Below are 13468 nucleotides of genomic sequence, written 5' to 3'. Positions count from 1 at the left end.
GAAGGAGCCTATCCCAAGGCATTGGGTGAGTGTGATAACCTTACCCAGAGAGACCATAAGTGCACAGTTCTCCAGCATCACATCACAGTATAGGAGTTTCTGAGCCTCATCAAGAAGACACCATTCTTCCCAGGAGAAGTACACAGCCACATCCTCAAAAGTCATATCGTTCTGCCATGATTGGAACAGATGAAACCATGAACAACTTCTCTTCTAAGGTTCCCCAATTCCCCTTTCTAAATGTCCACCTCATGCTCATGCTCCCTTCAACTTCCACAACTCAAGAGGAGATATCAGACCTTGGTGCCAGTTGTACTCTTCTGTCTCATAGCCCCATTAGTCACTGTGCCTAGCCCTCAGCAACAACAAGCAGGTGGGCAGATAGTTGTCGTTTAATTTCTGGGTTGTCATGCAGGGCTTCACCCACGATGACCAGGAAGTGACTGGGAAGTCCTACAGATGGTATCTCCAAACACAACCAAACTTGGGCTTATCCTTTATCTTTAATTCTCTAATAATAAGGCTTTGGGAAGTTCAGTTCATACCCCTCTCCATGCGCACATCAGTCTTTTGACTGTATGTCTCTCATAACTCCAGTTCCCATTGTTACTATTTCCCTGACCCATGCTGTAGATCTCTCCCTGGCCTTATCAAGTGTTACTTATCACATCATTCAGAGAGTACCTAGAAAATATGATCAGGCCCTGGTACTACCCCAGACCTCCAATGGTTCTACTGACAGGACAACTCTAAATCCTACTATGAAGACCTGATTTCTGGCTCTGTTTCTTGCATTAACCTGAACTATCTAGAATGATATTCAGACTTCAGATCCAAACCCCAGACCTGCCTGTCTAGTGACTATACCAGATGACCATGTTTGCCCTTGAATTAAACCAGCAGCTTGAGTAAAAAACTCCAGGGTCATCCACAAGTCTTGATGAGTCCATAAAGCTGTGGACAAGCCCCAGCCTCAGTATCATCTTCCCTGCATTATGCCTATACTTCTAAATCCATATGAATGTCGAATATTCCCTTAGAAACCTTGATTACCTGCCAGGCTAGCCTTTCCCCACACCCACCCTTCATGGTCATTTGTCTCCCTCAGTTGTGCTTGTGAGGCCTACCATTCTCAACCAGGTGCCCAAGCAAGTGATCCAAGCCACCACCCTCCCCTTCTTGGGTCAACTTATAGTATTAGCACCATGAACTGAAGATTCTTCCTCCAAATGTGATCCAAAGTCTCACCTCAGTCCACAAAATGTCCATTACCCTTTAGATGTCTCTACCCTGAACTTCTACCAAGTGTTTCGGACCTTTGTGTCCAGCTGCCCACTTGACACCTTTCCTCTCATCTCTGGAACATCTCAAACTCTTAAGATGGCCAAAATAAAACTGCATGCCCTTCAAAATTATTTCTACTACCTATTTCCCCTTGCTTCTTTCATAAACCTTGGGGGTAATCTCTGATCCCTTTTATTCTCTCATCCTCAACATTAGAAAATCTAACAGTCAAACCTACTTAGAAACCAGATCCAGAATCCAACTACTTTTCCCATTTCCAGATGTCACCAACAGTCACCTGTAATCTGCAGCAGCCTTATCCCTGGTTTTCCTGCCTCTCCTCCTTTAATCCTCAAGTCTATTCTCCAGCCACAGGGAGCCTTCTGGGACCTGGGTCACATCACATCATTGCTTGTATGCCTCTGCTCCTATTATTTCTAGAAAAAAAACACCCAACTTCTCTGTCATTCTAGGTCTGACTCCTATCCTCCTGTTCACCAGAAGGAAAGGAGACTGTGGCTGAACACTCATGAGTCACTGTCACCTTCAAGCATCTGCATCTGCTGATAACTGTGTGGGACAACCTTCCACACTTCCTTCCATTGTGCTAGATATAGAAACTGTTCCATATAAACCCCCTGTTCCAGGACCCTGGGCTTAACATTTTTCAGGAGTCCCTAGGCACAAGGACAAGGAGAGTGGCAGGCATAGGCCCAAGGCACCACACTCCCATAAAAGATATGTGTGTGTGCGTGTGTGTGCGCGCGTGTGTGTGTGTGCAGGGGGAGTTGGGGTGAATGAGGGCCAACTCACTTGTGTAGTGTCCATAAGCACTTCCATGGGTACTGGAACCTGTGGGAAGAGAGAGACCATAAGAAGCAGGCAAAATACAAGGGCTCAGGCCTTCAATGTATCTCTGCCCAGTTCTGGATCTGTTAGGCTAACTTTATTTTCCCTGCATCTCAGTCCTCAGTAATACCTCTTCTTTGCGACTTTGATCAACTCAATCTCCTTGTGTTATTATTGTCCTCACTCTTCTTCCAGACTCCTTCCTCTAAGTAGTTTTTGGAAAACTTTAAAACTCCTAACTCAGATGGTGTTTGTCCTTTGTTCCCATCTCTCCATGGCTCCAAACACCACTGGCATGAAGATACACCTCCTTGCTTGCCATTCCAGCTGTGACTTGACTTCTCTTCATACTCTGTTCCACATAGACACAACATGAGCCCAAGGTTTCCCAAATGCTCCTGGCTCAGCTGCTCCTCCAAGCCTTTGCACATACTGACTCATCTTTCTGTATCACTCTTCACACTGGCTTTCAGAAATGGGTCATATCCCAAGACACTCCCAGCTACCACATGGTGCTGGACACTAGGGCCTAGGCTTCAGTGACCTGAACAATCAGTCTACCATATTTTAGAGCTTTAAAATACAAAAGGAGGTGGAAGTGGGTGACGGTCCAAAGGAACCAGTACCAACCCATGCCAGGGCCAACAGCAATGCCTCTACAATCTGGGCCCATGGTGGGTTGATGCCCACAAATGTGGTTGACCAGGCCTCTAGCCCTGCCCTGCCCTGACTGAGGTCACCGTGGGCAGCTTCTCAGAACCTCTAACTCACCTTTGTGCAATAGGAACGTTTCCTCTCTAATTTTCTGCCGCTGCCTTACCGTTACCAGTGCTCGGGCACTTGTGATCACGTAAACCAGCCTCAAAGCGACTGCCAAAAAAAGCAAAATCGGAAGTCCCACCCCTATTTTTCAGCAGCCAAAAATCAGACTGCTTTCTCTTGTCTTTTCATTGGATGAACGCTACTTCACTCCCAGGGCAGAGCATTCTGGGTAAGACCCATGTAATTCCCACGACTACACCTACAGGTGGTGAAGGGGTACTGCACCCTAGAGACCTGAAGCAACCAGATTTCTGGACAGTGTTCATCACCGAAAGTGTTGAACACGAGTTCAGACTTCATCAAGCTCAGCATGCTTGCAGACTAAACATTATTTTTGTTGCTCCCAAAGGCTAAAAACCCAAATGGGATGATCATTCATAAAAAATCCAAATGGAGTGATTATTTTATTGTATTACTGACACAGAAAGTGTGCCTGATTATAGCTGGAAACTGATAAACATTAACTTCTTGCTTTTCAAATGATTGTAGGCTGAACAGTGAATTTCTGTATGTTGGGTCAGGGATGAAAGGAAAAATCTCCAGAAAGACCCATGAAAGAGAAGACAGAAGAGGAATGTTGGGTTGTTCTGAAGCAAGTGACAAGGGTGACACTCAGCTTATTTGTATCTGACATTCAGAATATTTGTATCTGACCCAGTGAACAACACTATTTTTATCTATGAAGTATTTTTTTTCTTCTATATGCTGAGAGATTCAATTCCTTTTGGAAGTGTGACACCTAAATCAAACTGAGTTGTTGTGGTGTGAACTGATAAATACAATCAATAAAAGTATAAGTTATAGGTTAAAGATTAGCAAAAAATATAGATTATAGATATAAGATTTTGATAAGTGAGATAAGAAAATTATAAATCAAGAACTGTCATAATCAGGCTAAGACTCCATTTTGCTGCCTTCTATAAAAAACTGTTACAAGAGCTGTTTCTGAGAAACTGAAAACTGTCTTCTTATAAAAATTGTCTTTTTGCACTTTGTGCCCCACAAATTGTACCCTACTCAGGATGCAGTGGTGGTCGTAGTGAGCTATATCCTGGGTGCAAATGCCTTTGTAGGGCTACATGACTTTAAAGTAGATTCTTACCCCGCCGACCCCCACCCAAATTCAGGATGTGACTATCTAGCACCTGCTTAAACCCAGGACTGTGGTCAACTGAACTGCAAAGCTAATGCTTTTTTTTTTTTTTTTTTTGCTTCTGTTTATCACTTGCTTGCTGACTGGAAAATTCCAGTCCTGCCAAGAGCCCACAGGTCCCACTTATTAATGTTTTAATTTCTATGATTGACTAGCTTACATGATGATAAGCAAGTCACTGAGTTTTGGGTTTTGTGCTTATATTCTTTTTGGATAGACCAGGAAGCTGCTCTCCTCCCATAGAGCTTGAGTCTCTGTGGTGGGTCACAGTCCCTGGCCAGGTAAATAAAGCTATCTTTTGATTTGAATTCAGACTTGGAGTGCTTTCTGAGGCATCTCCTCATAACAGAATGACTTCCCAAAAGCTATCTAAGGATGGGACAGTAGTTGAAGTGTTCACAGTTAGAGCATGTGTGCAAAGGGAGTACATAAACCCTGAGATAAATGTTTGAGACGTATATATTAATAATTGTTATGTCTTGTTGGTGTATGGTTCCCTTGAGCAGTATGTGGTGTCTTTCTTTATCCCTTTTGATTAACTTTGGCTTGAAGTCTACTTTATTTTATATGAGTATGGATACCCCTGCTTGCTTCTGAGGTCCATGTGAGTGGTATGACTTTTCCCAACCTTTCACCTTCAGTCTGTGTATATCTTTTCCTATCAGATGAGTCTCCTGTAGGCAGCATATTGTTGGATCTGTTTTTTAAATCCAGTCTACTAGTCTATGTCTTTTGATTGGTGAGTTTAAGCCATTAACATTTAGGGTTACTATCGAGATATGGCTTGTATTTCCAGCCATATTTGTTTATTTTTGTTATTTAACTTGACTTGATTTTCCTCTTTGATTAGTTTTTCCTTTAGTATACTACCTCCCACTATTGGTTTTCATTGTTATTTTTCATTTCCTCTTCATGAAATGTTTTGCCAAGGATGTTTTGAAGTGCTGGTTTTCTAGCTGCAAATTCTTTTAACTTTTATTTATCGTGGAAGGTTTTTATTTCATCTTCAAACCTGAAGCTTAATTTTGCTGGATATAAGATTCTTGGTTGGAACCCATTATCTTTCAGCACTTGAAATATGTTGTTCCAGGATCTTCTAGCTTTCAGAGTCTGTGTTGAAAGATCAACCATTAACTAATTGGTTTACACCTAAATGTAATCTTCTTCCTTTCTCTTGTGGCTTTTAAAATTCTCTCCTTGTTCTGTTTGTTGGGCATTTTCATTATAATGTGTCTTGGTGATTTTGCACATTCGGCGTCCTATAGGCTTCTAGGATTTGGATTTCCATTTCATTCTTCATGTCTGGAAAGTTTTCTAATATTATTTCATTGAACAGATTGCTCATTTCTTTGGTTTAGACCTCTATACCTTCCTCTATCCCAATAGCTCTTAAATTTGGTCTCTCTTTATGCTATCCCATATTTCTTGGATGTTCTGCTCATGGTTTCTTATCAGACTTGCTGTGCTGTCTACATTCTTTTCGAGATGAAATACTTTGTCTTCGTTGTCTGATGTTCTGTCTTCTAAGTGGTCTACTCTGCTTGTGATACTCTCATTTGAGTTTTTAAAATTTAGGTTATCATTTCTTTCATTTCTAGGATTTCTGGTTTTTTTTGTTTTTGTTTTTGTTTTTTTTGTATCACCTCTATCTCCCTGTAGAGTTCATCTTTTCTTCTTGGATTTGTTTATGTAATTCATTGTCAAAGTGATCTTTCATTGTCTGCATTTGTTGTCTAATATCTTCCTTGAGACTCCAGAACATCTAAACTATGTATATCCTGAAATCTTTATCTGACATTCCTTCTGCTGTAGATGTTACCTCTTCTAATGTTGTATTGTCTTGTATTGTTTGTGGTCCTTTCTTTCCTTGTCTTTTCATGTTGCTCACATTTCTTTCCAGCTTTGTGTGACTGTTGTGTTATTGTTTTCCCCCTAGAATGTAATGCATTCCACTATTGTCATGTATGCAATAAATAAATAAATAAAAAGTTTGAGACAAGAGGAAAGTTGTTAGAGTCTGGATCTGAAATGTCTCTCAAAGGCTCATGTGTTGAATGTTTGGTTCCTAGATAATGGTACTATTGGGGGGGGGTGGAAAGTTTAAAAAGTGGGGCCTAGTTGGAAGAGGTGGGTCACTGTAGGTGTGCCATTGAAGGGTATATTTTGTCTCTGCCCCTTCCCTCTGCCCCTCTGTCTTTCTTTGCTTCCTGGCTGCTGGGAGGTGAACAATCTCCTCTGACACAAGCTTCTGCCACCATAATGTTCTTCCTCATCTCAGAACAAAAGCAATGGAGCCAGTCAACTGTGGACTGAAACCTCTGAAACTATGGGAAAAAATAAATCTTTCTTCCTTTAAGCTGAATTTCTCAGGCCATGTCATAAGTCCCTGAGGGGCCAATGCATGAAACTCTGAGTGACGCCAAAACTGCAATGGAGACCCTGGAAGTTAAAGATGGCAGGAGCGTGGAATGCCTGCCAAGGAAAGCTGAAGGCAAGGAGCAAAGCCAACCCAAGACAATGGCCACGTGGGCTTCAGTGGGCAAGTTTTCGGCAGTGCTGTCCAAGCACTCTGGAACTCACATCATGCCACCATGTGCCCACATGCCAGACATAGAGCTGTAGGATTTAATGTTTGCCCTGCTGAGTTTTGGTCTTGCTTTGGTCCAGTCCTTCCTTGGTATTCTCTTATTCCTTCCTTTGGGAACAGGAATGTTTATCTTGTGCCACTGTGTGTTGGCTGTAAAATTAAGATAATACACTAGGCGACAGGAGGTTGGGAAATCAGCTCCATGTTCAAAAACCATGTAGTCAGCAGAGATATTGGAAGTCAGAGCCCAGAAAAACAAGATCATTAAAATCAATCCACTGAGAACAGTGACCTATCCTGCTCCAAAACCAAATTAGGGACTTTCTCAGATGATAGGAAGCAAATTCCAGTGGGTAATGGGCAAGCGCATGCATAGGCTAGTCACTAAAATACCCTACAGTAACCTCTGCCTTGTTAGCATGGTAAAAAATCACACCTCAGGGTGGAGACCAAACATGATAACGAGACACAGTTTGCATGAGAGACATGATGAGGAAAAGCACAGGTGCAACTGAAACTCACCTCTACACATGATGACATCAAGAAGACAGGGTCCCTGTGGATCCTGTAGATGGCATCAAAGCTTGTTGCATCTTTCCCCTTTGTTTGAGTCAGTCTGGGATTTCTGTCTTCTCCATGCCATCTCCCTTGTGCTCAAGTTAAGGATAGAAAGCCTTGTTCCTGTACTGCTCTGCCTCTGTTTGACTCTTTCTGATAGCACAAGAAACCACGGAATCAGTAACAAAGAGGTGAGGAATGAGGTCTGAGTGTTTGTCGGAGGTCAGCTGATGAACCTGCCTGTGTCTCAGGTCAGTCCTATTGATGTCACATTCAGTTCCAGTCCTGCCATGGAGTCCAGCATCCTGGCTGCACCTGGGTATGGGCCAGGTGTTTTAAGATTGTACCCGAAGATTAGGGGGTATCAAAGGTAAACACAAATTAGAGATGAATCTCCATGCAAAAAGAGTAGAGACTTCTTATTCAGGAAACCAAACAATAGAGCAGGTGCAAACCCAAGGGGAGAGGGAGTGCAGGCCCTGGGCAATGGGAGATGCTTTGGAGGTCGTTAGGCTTCTTTCTTTGAAAGAAAACCTTGTAGGCCAGGCAAGGTGGTGCATGGCTGGCTGTGATCTCAGTGGTTCCGGAGGCTGAGGCAGGAAGGATGGCAAGTTCAAAGCCAGGCTCAGTTCACACTTTTCATCCATCTTTGGGTGGTGGAAGTTCATGAATTTGTGCCTAAACTGTGTAATGTGACCTCTCTAAATATGTGTGAGGGATGTGAGGGATGACAGGCCGGAGATCTATGGTGCTTTATATGACTAAATTGGGAGGCATTGGCAATTTTCCTCATCCATACAGATAGAAGAGGTGGACTTACAATTGTTACATAAAACTGATTTCAAATTAGGATAACATACTAGGAGGAAGGCTAGGGCTGACCATGTTACCCTTCTCTGAACCTTTCTGGACACTTCCCTCATGAGCCCTCATAAAATGGTAATTCTTTTCCAAGACCACAAATCTTGCCCATTTTATGATGGTGGACAAGCCTGGATTGTTCTGAAACAATACACTTTCCTCTGCGTTCACACACATGTACTCTGGGGAGAGGACTTTGGTGGGTTTGTGGTAAAGTAGGTACTTGTTTAAGTGGCTCTCATCATGCCTTATGGCCTCAATGTGATTGGCTTGATCCATCATTGTGGCCTGGTAACGGGCTTTGGTGAACCTATAAACCTCTGTCACAGAGCCCCCCAGAAGGCCCCTGTGTAATACAAGTCCCCTTCATCCTCTAGAATACAGGCTTGTGACTGGGGGTTGTGTTCATAGTCAAAAAACCGCCTCTGGATGGGGAAGTAGCTAGGATGAAGAGGGCCAAACAAGGAGGAGAGGATCTCCACACCCACAAGGTCCCTGAATTTTATGTCCATATCTGCACAGACAAGATAATTCACCTCCCTGTGGAAGCGCTCCTGAGAAAAATTACTGATCATTTCCATGCAGTGCATGAAGAAGTCCTGCCAGTGGGCATAGCTCTGGACTTTGAGGATGACCATCTGCCTTTCTTCTTGGAGCAGGATTTGAGGAACGTTGTTGGATTGGCCAGTGAAGACATAGTAGCTCACCCTGTGCCCCACCATGAAGTGTATCTCTGCAGTCTGCAGGAACACCTTCAAATAGTCTCTCTCTCTCTCTCTCTTTCTCTCTCTCTCTCTCTCTCTCTCTCTCTCTCTCTCTCTCTCTCTCTCATTGCAAACACAGTTAACCCAATGGTAGCATTCTGGTGATGGAATTGCTCATTCAGCATGTCATTGTTGAAAGTTCCCTCCCACACAATGGGGGCAAATCAAGAAGTCAAAACATGGACATCTGTCCTAGAGGGTCTTAGCACATTTGGCCATGGAGATACCACTCTTGGTAATTTTATGACTCATGGATCATGACATTCTCTAACAACCATGCTTACCCCAGCTTGCATGCTTTTAAGGTTCTGGCTCTTTGGGTTCAAGTAATCATAACCAAAGAAGTCCAAGGCAAGAGCTATTAGGAAAAGAAATACCAGATGCACTAAGCAGCACGGCCAGTGTACTATCCTCTGCAGCTCGGCCATGACCCCACTTCTGACTGTTGTAGCCTGGATTTCTCAGATGCTGTTAGCCACCTGCTTCTCCTTGACCATCTGCTCACAGCCGCTTCTTGGGTGAGATGAGGCAGAATATGTGGATCACAAGACACCCATGCCCCCTGAAACTACCATAGTGCAAGGGGCACCTGACATCAGTCTGGCCAGTGTCTCCCAGTGGGGCTGTCAGAACACTGGTAGATTCAGGTCTGGTTTGAGGTCATTTCCAAAAACCAGGCTGAGGACTCAGTTCACCTGCAAATAGAACTTCTGGGCCAGGTATAGGAGAGAAGCCAGGGCTCCTGAAACAGGCTGAGAGGCTGCTGAGCAGATGAAAGGCAGATTGTGATAAAAGCAGAAAAGGGCCTCATCAACTAGTCAGAGGGCTCGTGCTCTGGCCTGTCCTTCAAACTAGCTTTGAAACGTTTCCATTAGCACTAAGATTTTTGGAAATCCTATAAGTTAAAGGGCAGACTGTCTTCAGTTTACATCCAGGCTGACATAGTCCATCATGTAAGAAGCCTGATCTGGGAGCCATGGTAGAAGAGACCATGGCTTTAGATCTAGGATTACTTTTCTTTATTCCCCTATTGGTCACACAAAATTTCACTGGGAATTTACTTACTAGGCCTTGCATTGTGCTTAGAATTATGTGGATAAACTTAATTTGCTCCTCAAATACACGCATGCCCTTAAGTCCTAAGCAAGAGAGATTGAACAATTACTGTGTTCCTCAATAACTTGGGCTTTACCTCCCCTGGGATAATGGGGCGTGGCTCCAGGAGTAGGTGTTACCTGGTGGGGTTGAGTTACACTCACCTGTTCCTTTGTAATCCTACCCTTTTGCCCTTTTTGGGATAGAATGTTTCCTGGAACCTCCCCTTGTGTGTCCCCTATATAAGAATAAAGAATTCCAGTGGCTCTCTCTCTCTTTTTCCATGGATTCCTAAGGTCGGAGAGCCATCCCAGATTTTGAAAAGTTACTTCTGTGTGTTTGTGTGATTTCTTCGCGATTTTCTTAAGTCATTGGAACAGTCAGATTTTGGGAACCCAGCATTAGGTCGCCAGCTAGGACAGAGGGCAACACTGTGCATTGTCTTGTTGACTCCCCAGAATAAGACTGAACATGTATGTTAAATGATCCTCATTACATAAATGGAGAAATAGGCTCAAGGAGTTAGGTGATTGGAGCATGACCATATAGAAGTCAGTAAGTGCCAAAGGCCAGTAGTAATCAGCCAGACCCCCAAAGTGGAATCTTGATACACAGTATTCTGATATGCTGCCTCACTTCTGTATCCTTTGGGGTTCTTTTTTTTTCTAAGTCAGATTTTTTTGTCAATATGCGCCTTAGGTTTCCATGTCAGCTGATCCTAAGTCAGAGCCTTCAAGATAGGGAAGGAAATCTAAGTCTTCATTAATTTCAGACTTACCATATTGTCCACAAACATATATCCTCCTTCCATAGATCTAGGCACTTCTAGGAATGTACCTCCTGGAAGATGAAACCTTTGACTTAGATCTTGTCCCACTGTATGACCAAAAACATGTAAAAAGGAGTCCCACCGTAGATAGAGAGCACCTGTCTCTTGCACAATGCAGCTGCTTTGTCAAATCTTGTTTCTGCCTCCTGCAGAGGAAGGCAGCCGGAGACATGTTTTGTTTTGTTTTGTCCTGGAATTCTGAAAACTCATTAAGGAAGTTTTGAGCATGACATGACCTTTCCCGACATGCTCAAATGAATATGTTTTGATATGAATGAATATGTTTTGATAAGTGTGCTTTAAAGCACTGTCATTTTTACCTTTGTGGCCAGGGTTGTGACATTTTCATAACCAGTTGTGGGTATGAATATTAACATGATCACCCCTGATCAATATGCCAATGTAGTAGCAAAATACCATGACAACTGCTATGGTTTGGATATGTTTGGACTGCCCCTCAAGTGTCCATTTTGATTTGTGGTTTGATTTCTAAAGTGGCTCTGTTGGAAGGTGGGGTCTAGTGGGAGGTCCTTAAGTCATTGGGGGTGTGCTCTTGGAAATTCTCTTGAAACACCTTGAGTTCTAGGGAAAGGATTGTCATAAAAGGACCAAACCTGTTCCCAGATGTAATCTTATTGCTCCTATGTGTGTTCCCGCCATTGCTGTCTGTCATGAAGTGATATAGCTAAGGGATGGGCCCTCACCATAGAGCTCATGTTATTTATGCCATTTGGACTTTGAATCTCCCAAACTGTGAATTAAAAATCCTCTTTACTTCATAAGTATCCTGCATCAGATACTTTGTAATGGTGATGAAAAGATGATTAATACAACAATCTATCATATTACAAATACCAGTAAACTGAAGAATTGCTTTGGTGGGAAGATGATGTCAGAGAATAGAGCATACACTCAATATGATTGCGAATCTTCCTGTGTGTACCTGTGCTACTGAGCCTCTGGTGCGTGTCTGGGGAGTCTACTCATCCCAAAGCAGTGGAGAGGAGAACTGATTGCCTTTCTCATTAAAAAAAAAACATGATCCCACAATCCCCTTCAAGGGCATGCCTGCAATAGTGTCATCCTGGGGACCAAGTCTTCCACACGCACCTTGGAAGCTATTGGAGGATATTCAAGATCCAAACTAGAGCACTGGGTACAATTTTATTTTTTTTTTCATGTAGAGATCCAATTTCCCCAGCACCATTTGTTGAAAGGTTGTTTTTTTTTTCCTGTTGAATGCTCTTTATATTCTTTTTGAAGATCATACTTGGAGCTGGGCATAGTGTCACACACCTGTAATCTCAAGGGCTCAGGAGGCTGAGGAAGGAGGATCAAAAGTTAAAAGCCAACCTCAGTAACTTAATGAGGCTCTAAGCAACTTGGAGAGACCCTGTCTCAAAATATAAAAAGGGCTGGGGATGTGGCTCAGTGGTTGGAGTATGCTGGGTTCCATCCCTGGTGTCCCCTCCCCACCAAAAAACATTTGTGGGATTATTCCCAGGTTCTCAATTCTACCTCATCTGTCTATTTGTCTTTATATCAGCACCACACTCTTTCATAAGTTTGAAATTGGAATGTGTGAGACCTTCAACGTTATTTTTCTTTCCAAAACTGTTTTGGCTATTAGGGATTCCTTGAGATTTCATATGAATTTTAGAGTAATTTTTCTATTTTGGCAAAAAAAATGTGGTTGAAGATTTTGATAGGGATGCATTGAATGGAGATATATATATTTAATGGATATATATATATATATATATATATATATATATATATATATATTTGCATTTATGGGTTTTCTTTAAGCAAGGTTTATACGTTTCACTATATGAGTCCTTTGCATCATTTAAGTATTTTTTGTTGCTATGGTAAGTAGTTGTTTTCTTATATAACACAGTGAATTTTACATTGTTAGTATTTAGTAATGCAACTGATTTTATGTTTTGATTTCATATCATGCAACTTTTTATTAGTTCATTTTAGTTAGACATAATACTAGGGTGCATTTGGATATAATTATGCAAGCATGGAATATAATTTGCTCTAATCCAGTGTCCAGTCCTTCTCCTCTCTCTCCTCTCCTTTCTCCCACTGTTCCCTTACCTCTACTGATCTTTATTCTGTTTACTTATATTTTTAAAAAAATTAGTGCTGTGGTGGTTTAGATGTGAGGTGTCCCCTAAAAGCTCAAGTGAATGCAAGAAGGTTCAGAGGAGAAATGATTGGGTTGTAAGAGTCTTAACCCAATCAGTGAACTAATCCCCTGATGGGGCTGAGAACTCACCTAGCATGTGCGAGGCCCTGGGTTTGATCCTCAGGATTACATAAAAATAAAACAAAGCTTAATCTCCTGATGGGGATTAACTGTGGTAACTGAAGTGGTGGGGTGTGGCTGGAGGAGGTGGGAATTGGGGGCATGGCTTTGGGGGTATATATTTGTATCTGGCAAGTGGAGTCTCTCTCTGCTTCCTGATCACCATGATGTGAGCTGCTTCCCTCTGCCACACTCTTCCACCATGATGTCCTGTCTCACCTCAAGCGCTGAGGAATAGAGCCAGCCTTCTGTAGATGAAGACCTCTGAAAATATCGTGAGCACTCAGATAAACTTTTCCTTCTGTGAAGTTGTTCTGGTTGGGTCTTTAAGTCACCGCAGTGAAAAAGC

The 13468-nt window shown here is 42.6% G+C and overlaps 1 protein-coding gene across 1 annotated transcript; it reads right to left on the bottom strand.

The window, feature by feature from the left end:
- Positions 1-349: 349 nt before the first annotated feature.
- Positions 350-8878, bottom strand: LOC308637869 (histo-blood group ABO system transferase 2-like; the record flags this gene model as incomplete). The annotated part of the gene is given in 5 exon segments (XM_081274718.1): positions 350-453; positions 2098-2136; positions 2905-3003; positions 8144-8452; positions 8455-8878. Coding segments are annotated over 5 exon segments (975 nt in total), but the record flags the coding sequence as incomplete, so codon positions are not given.
- Positions 8879-13468: the final 4590 nt, after the last annotated feature.

Source organism: Spermophilus citellus, assembly GCF_964194105.1.
Source record: "Spermophilus citellus genome assembly, chromosome: 18".
Lineage (NCBI taxonomy): Eukaryota > Metazoa > Chordata > Mammalia > Rodentia > Sciuridae > Spermophilus > Spermophilus citellus.
The sequence above is the reverse complement of the archived record's forward strand: the minus strand, read 5'-3'. Positions and strand labels throughout refer to the sequence as shown.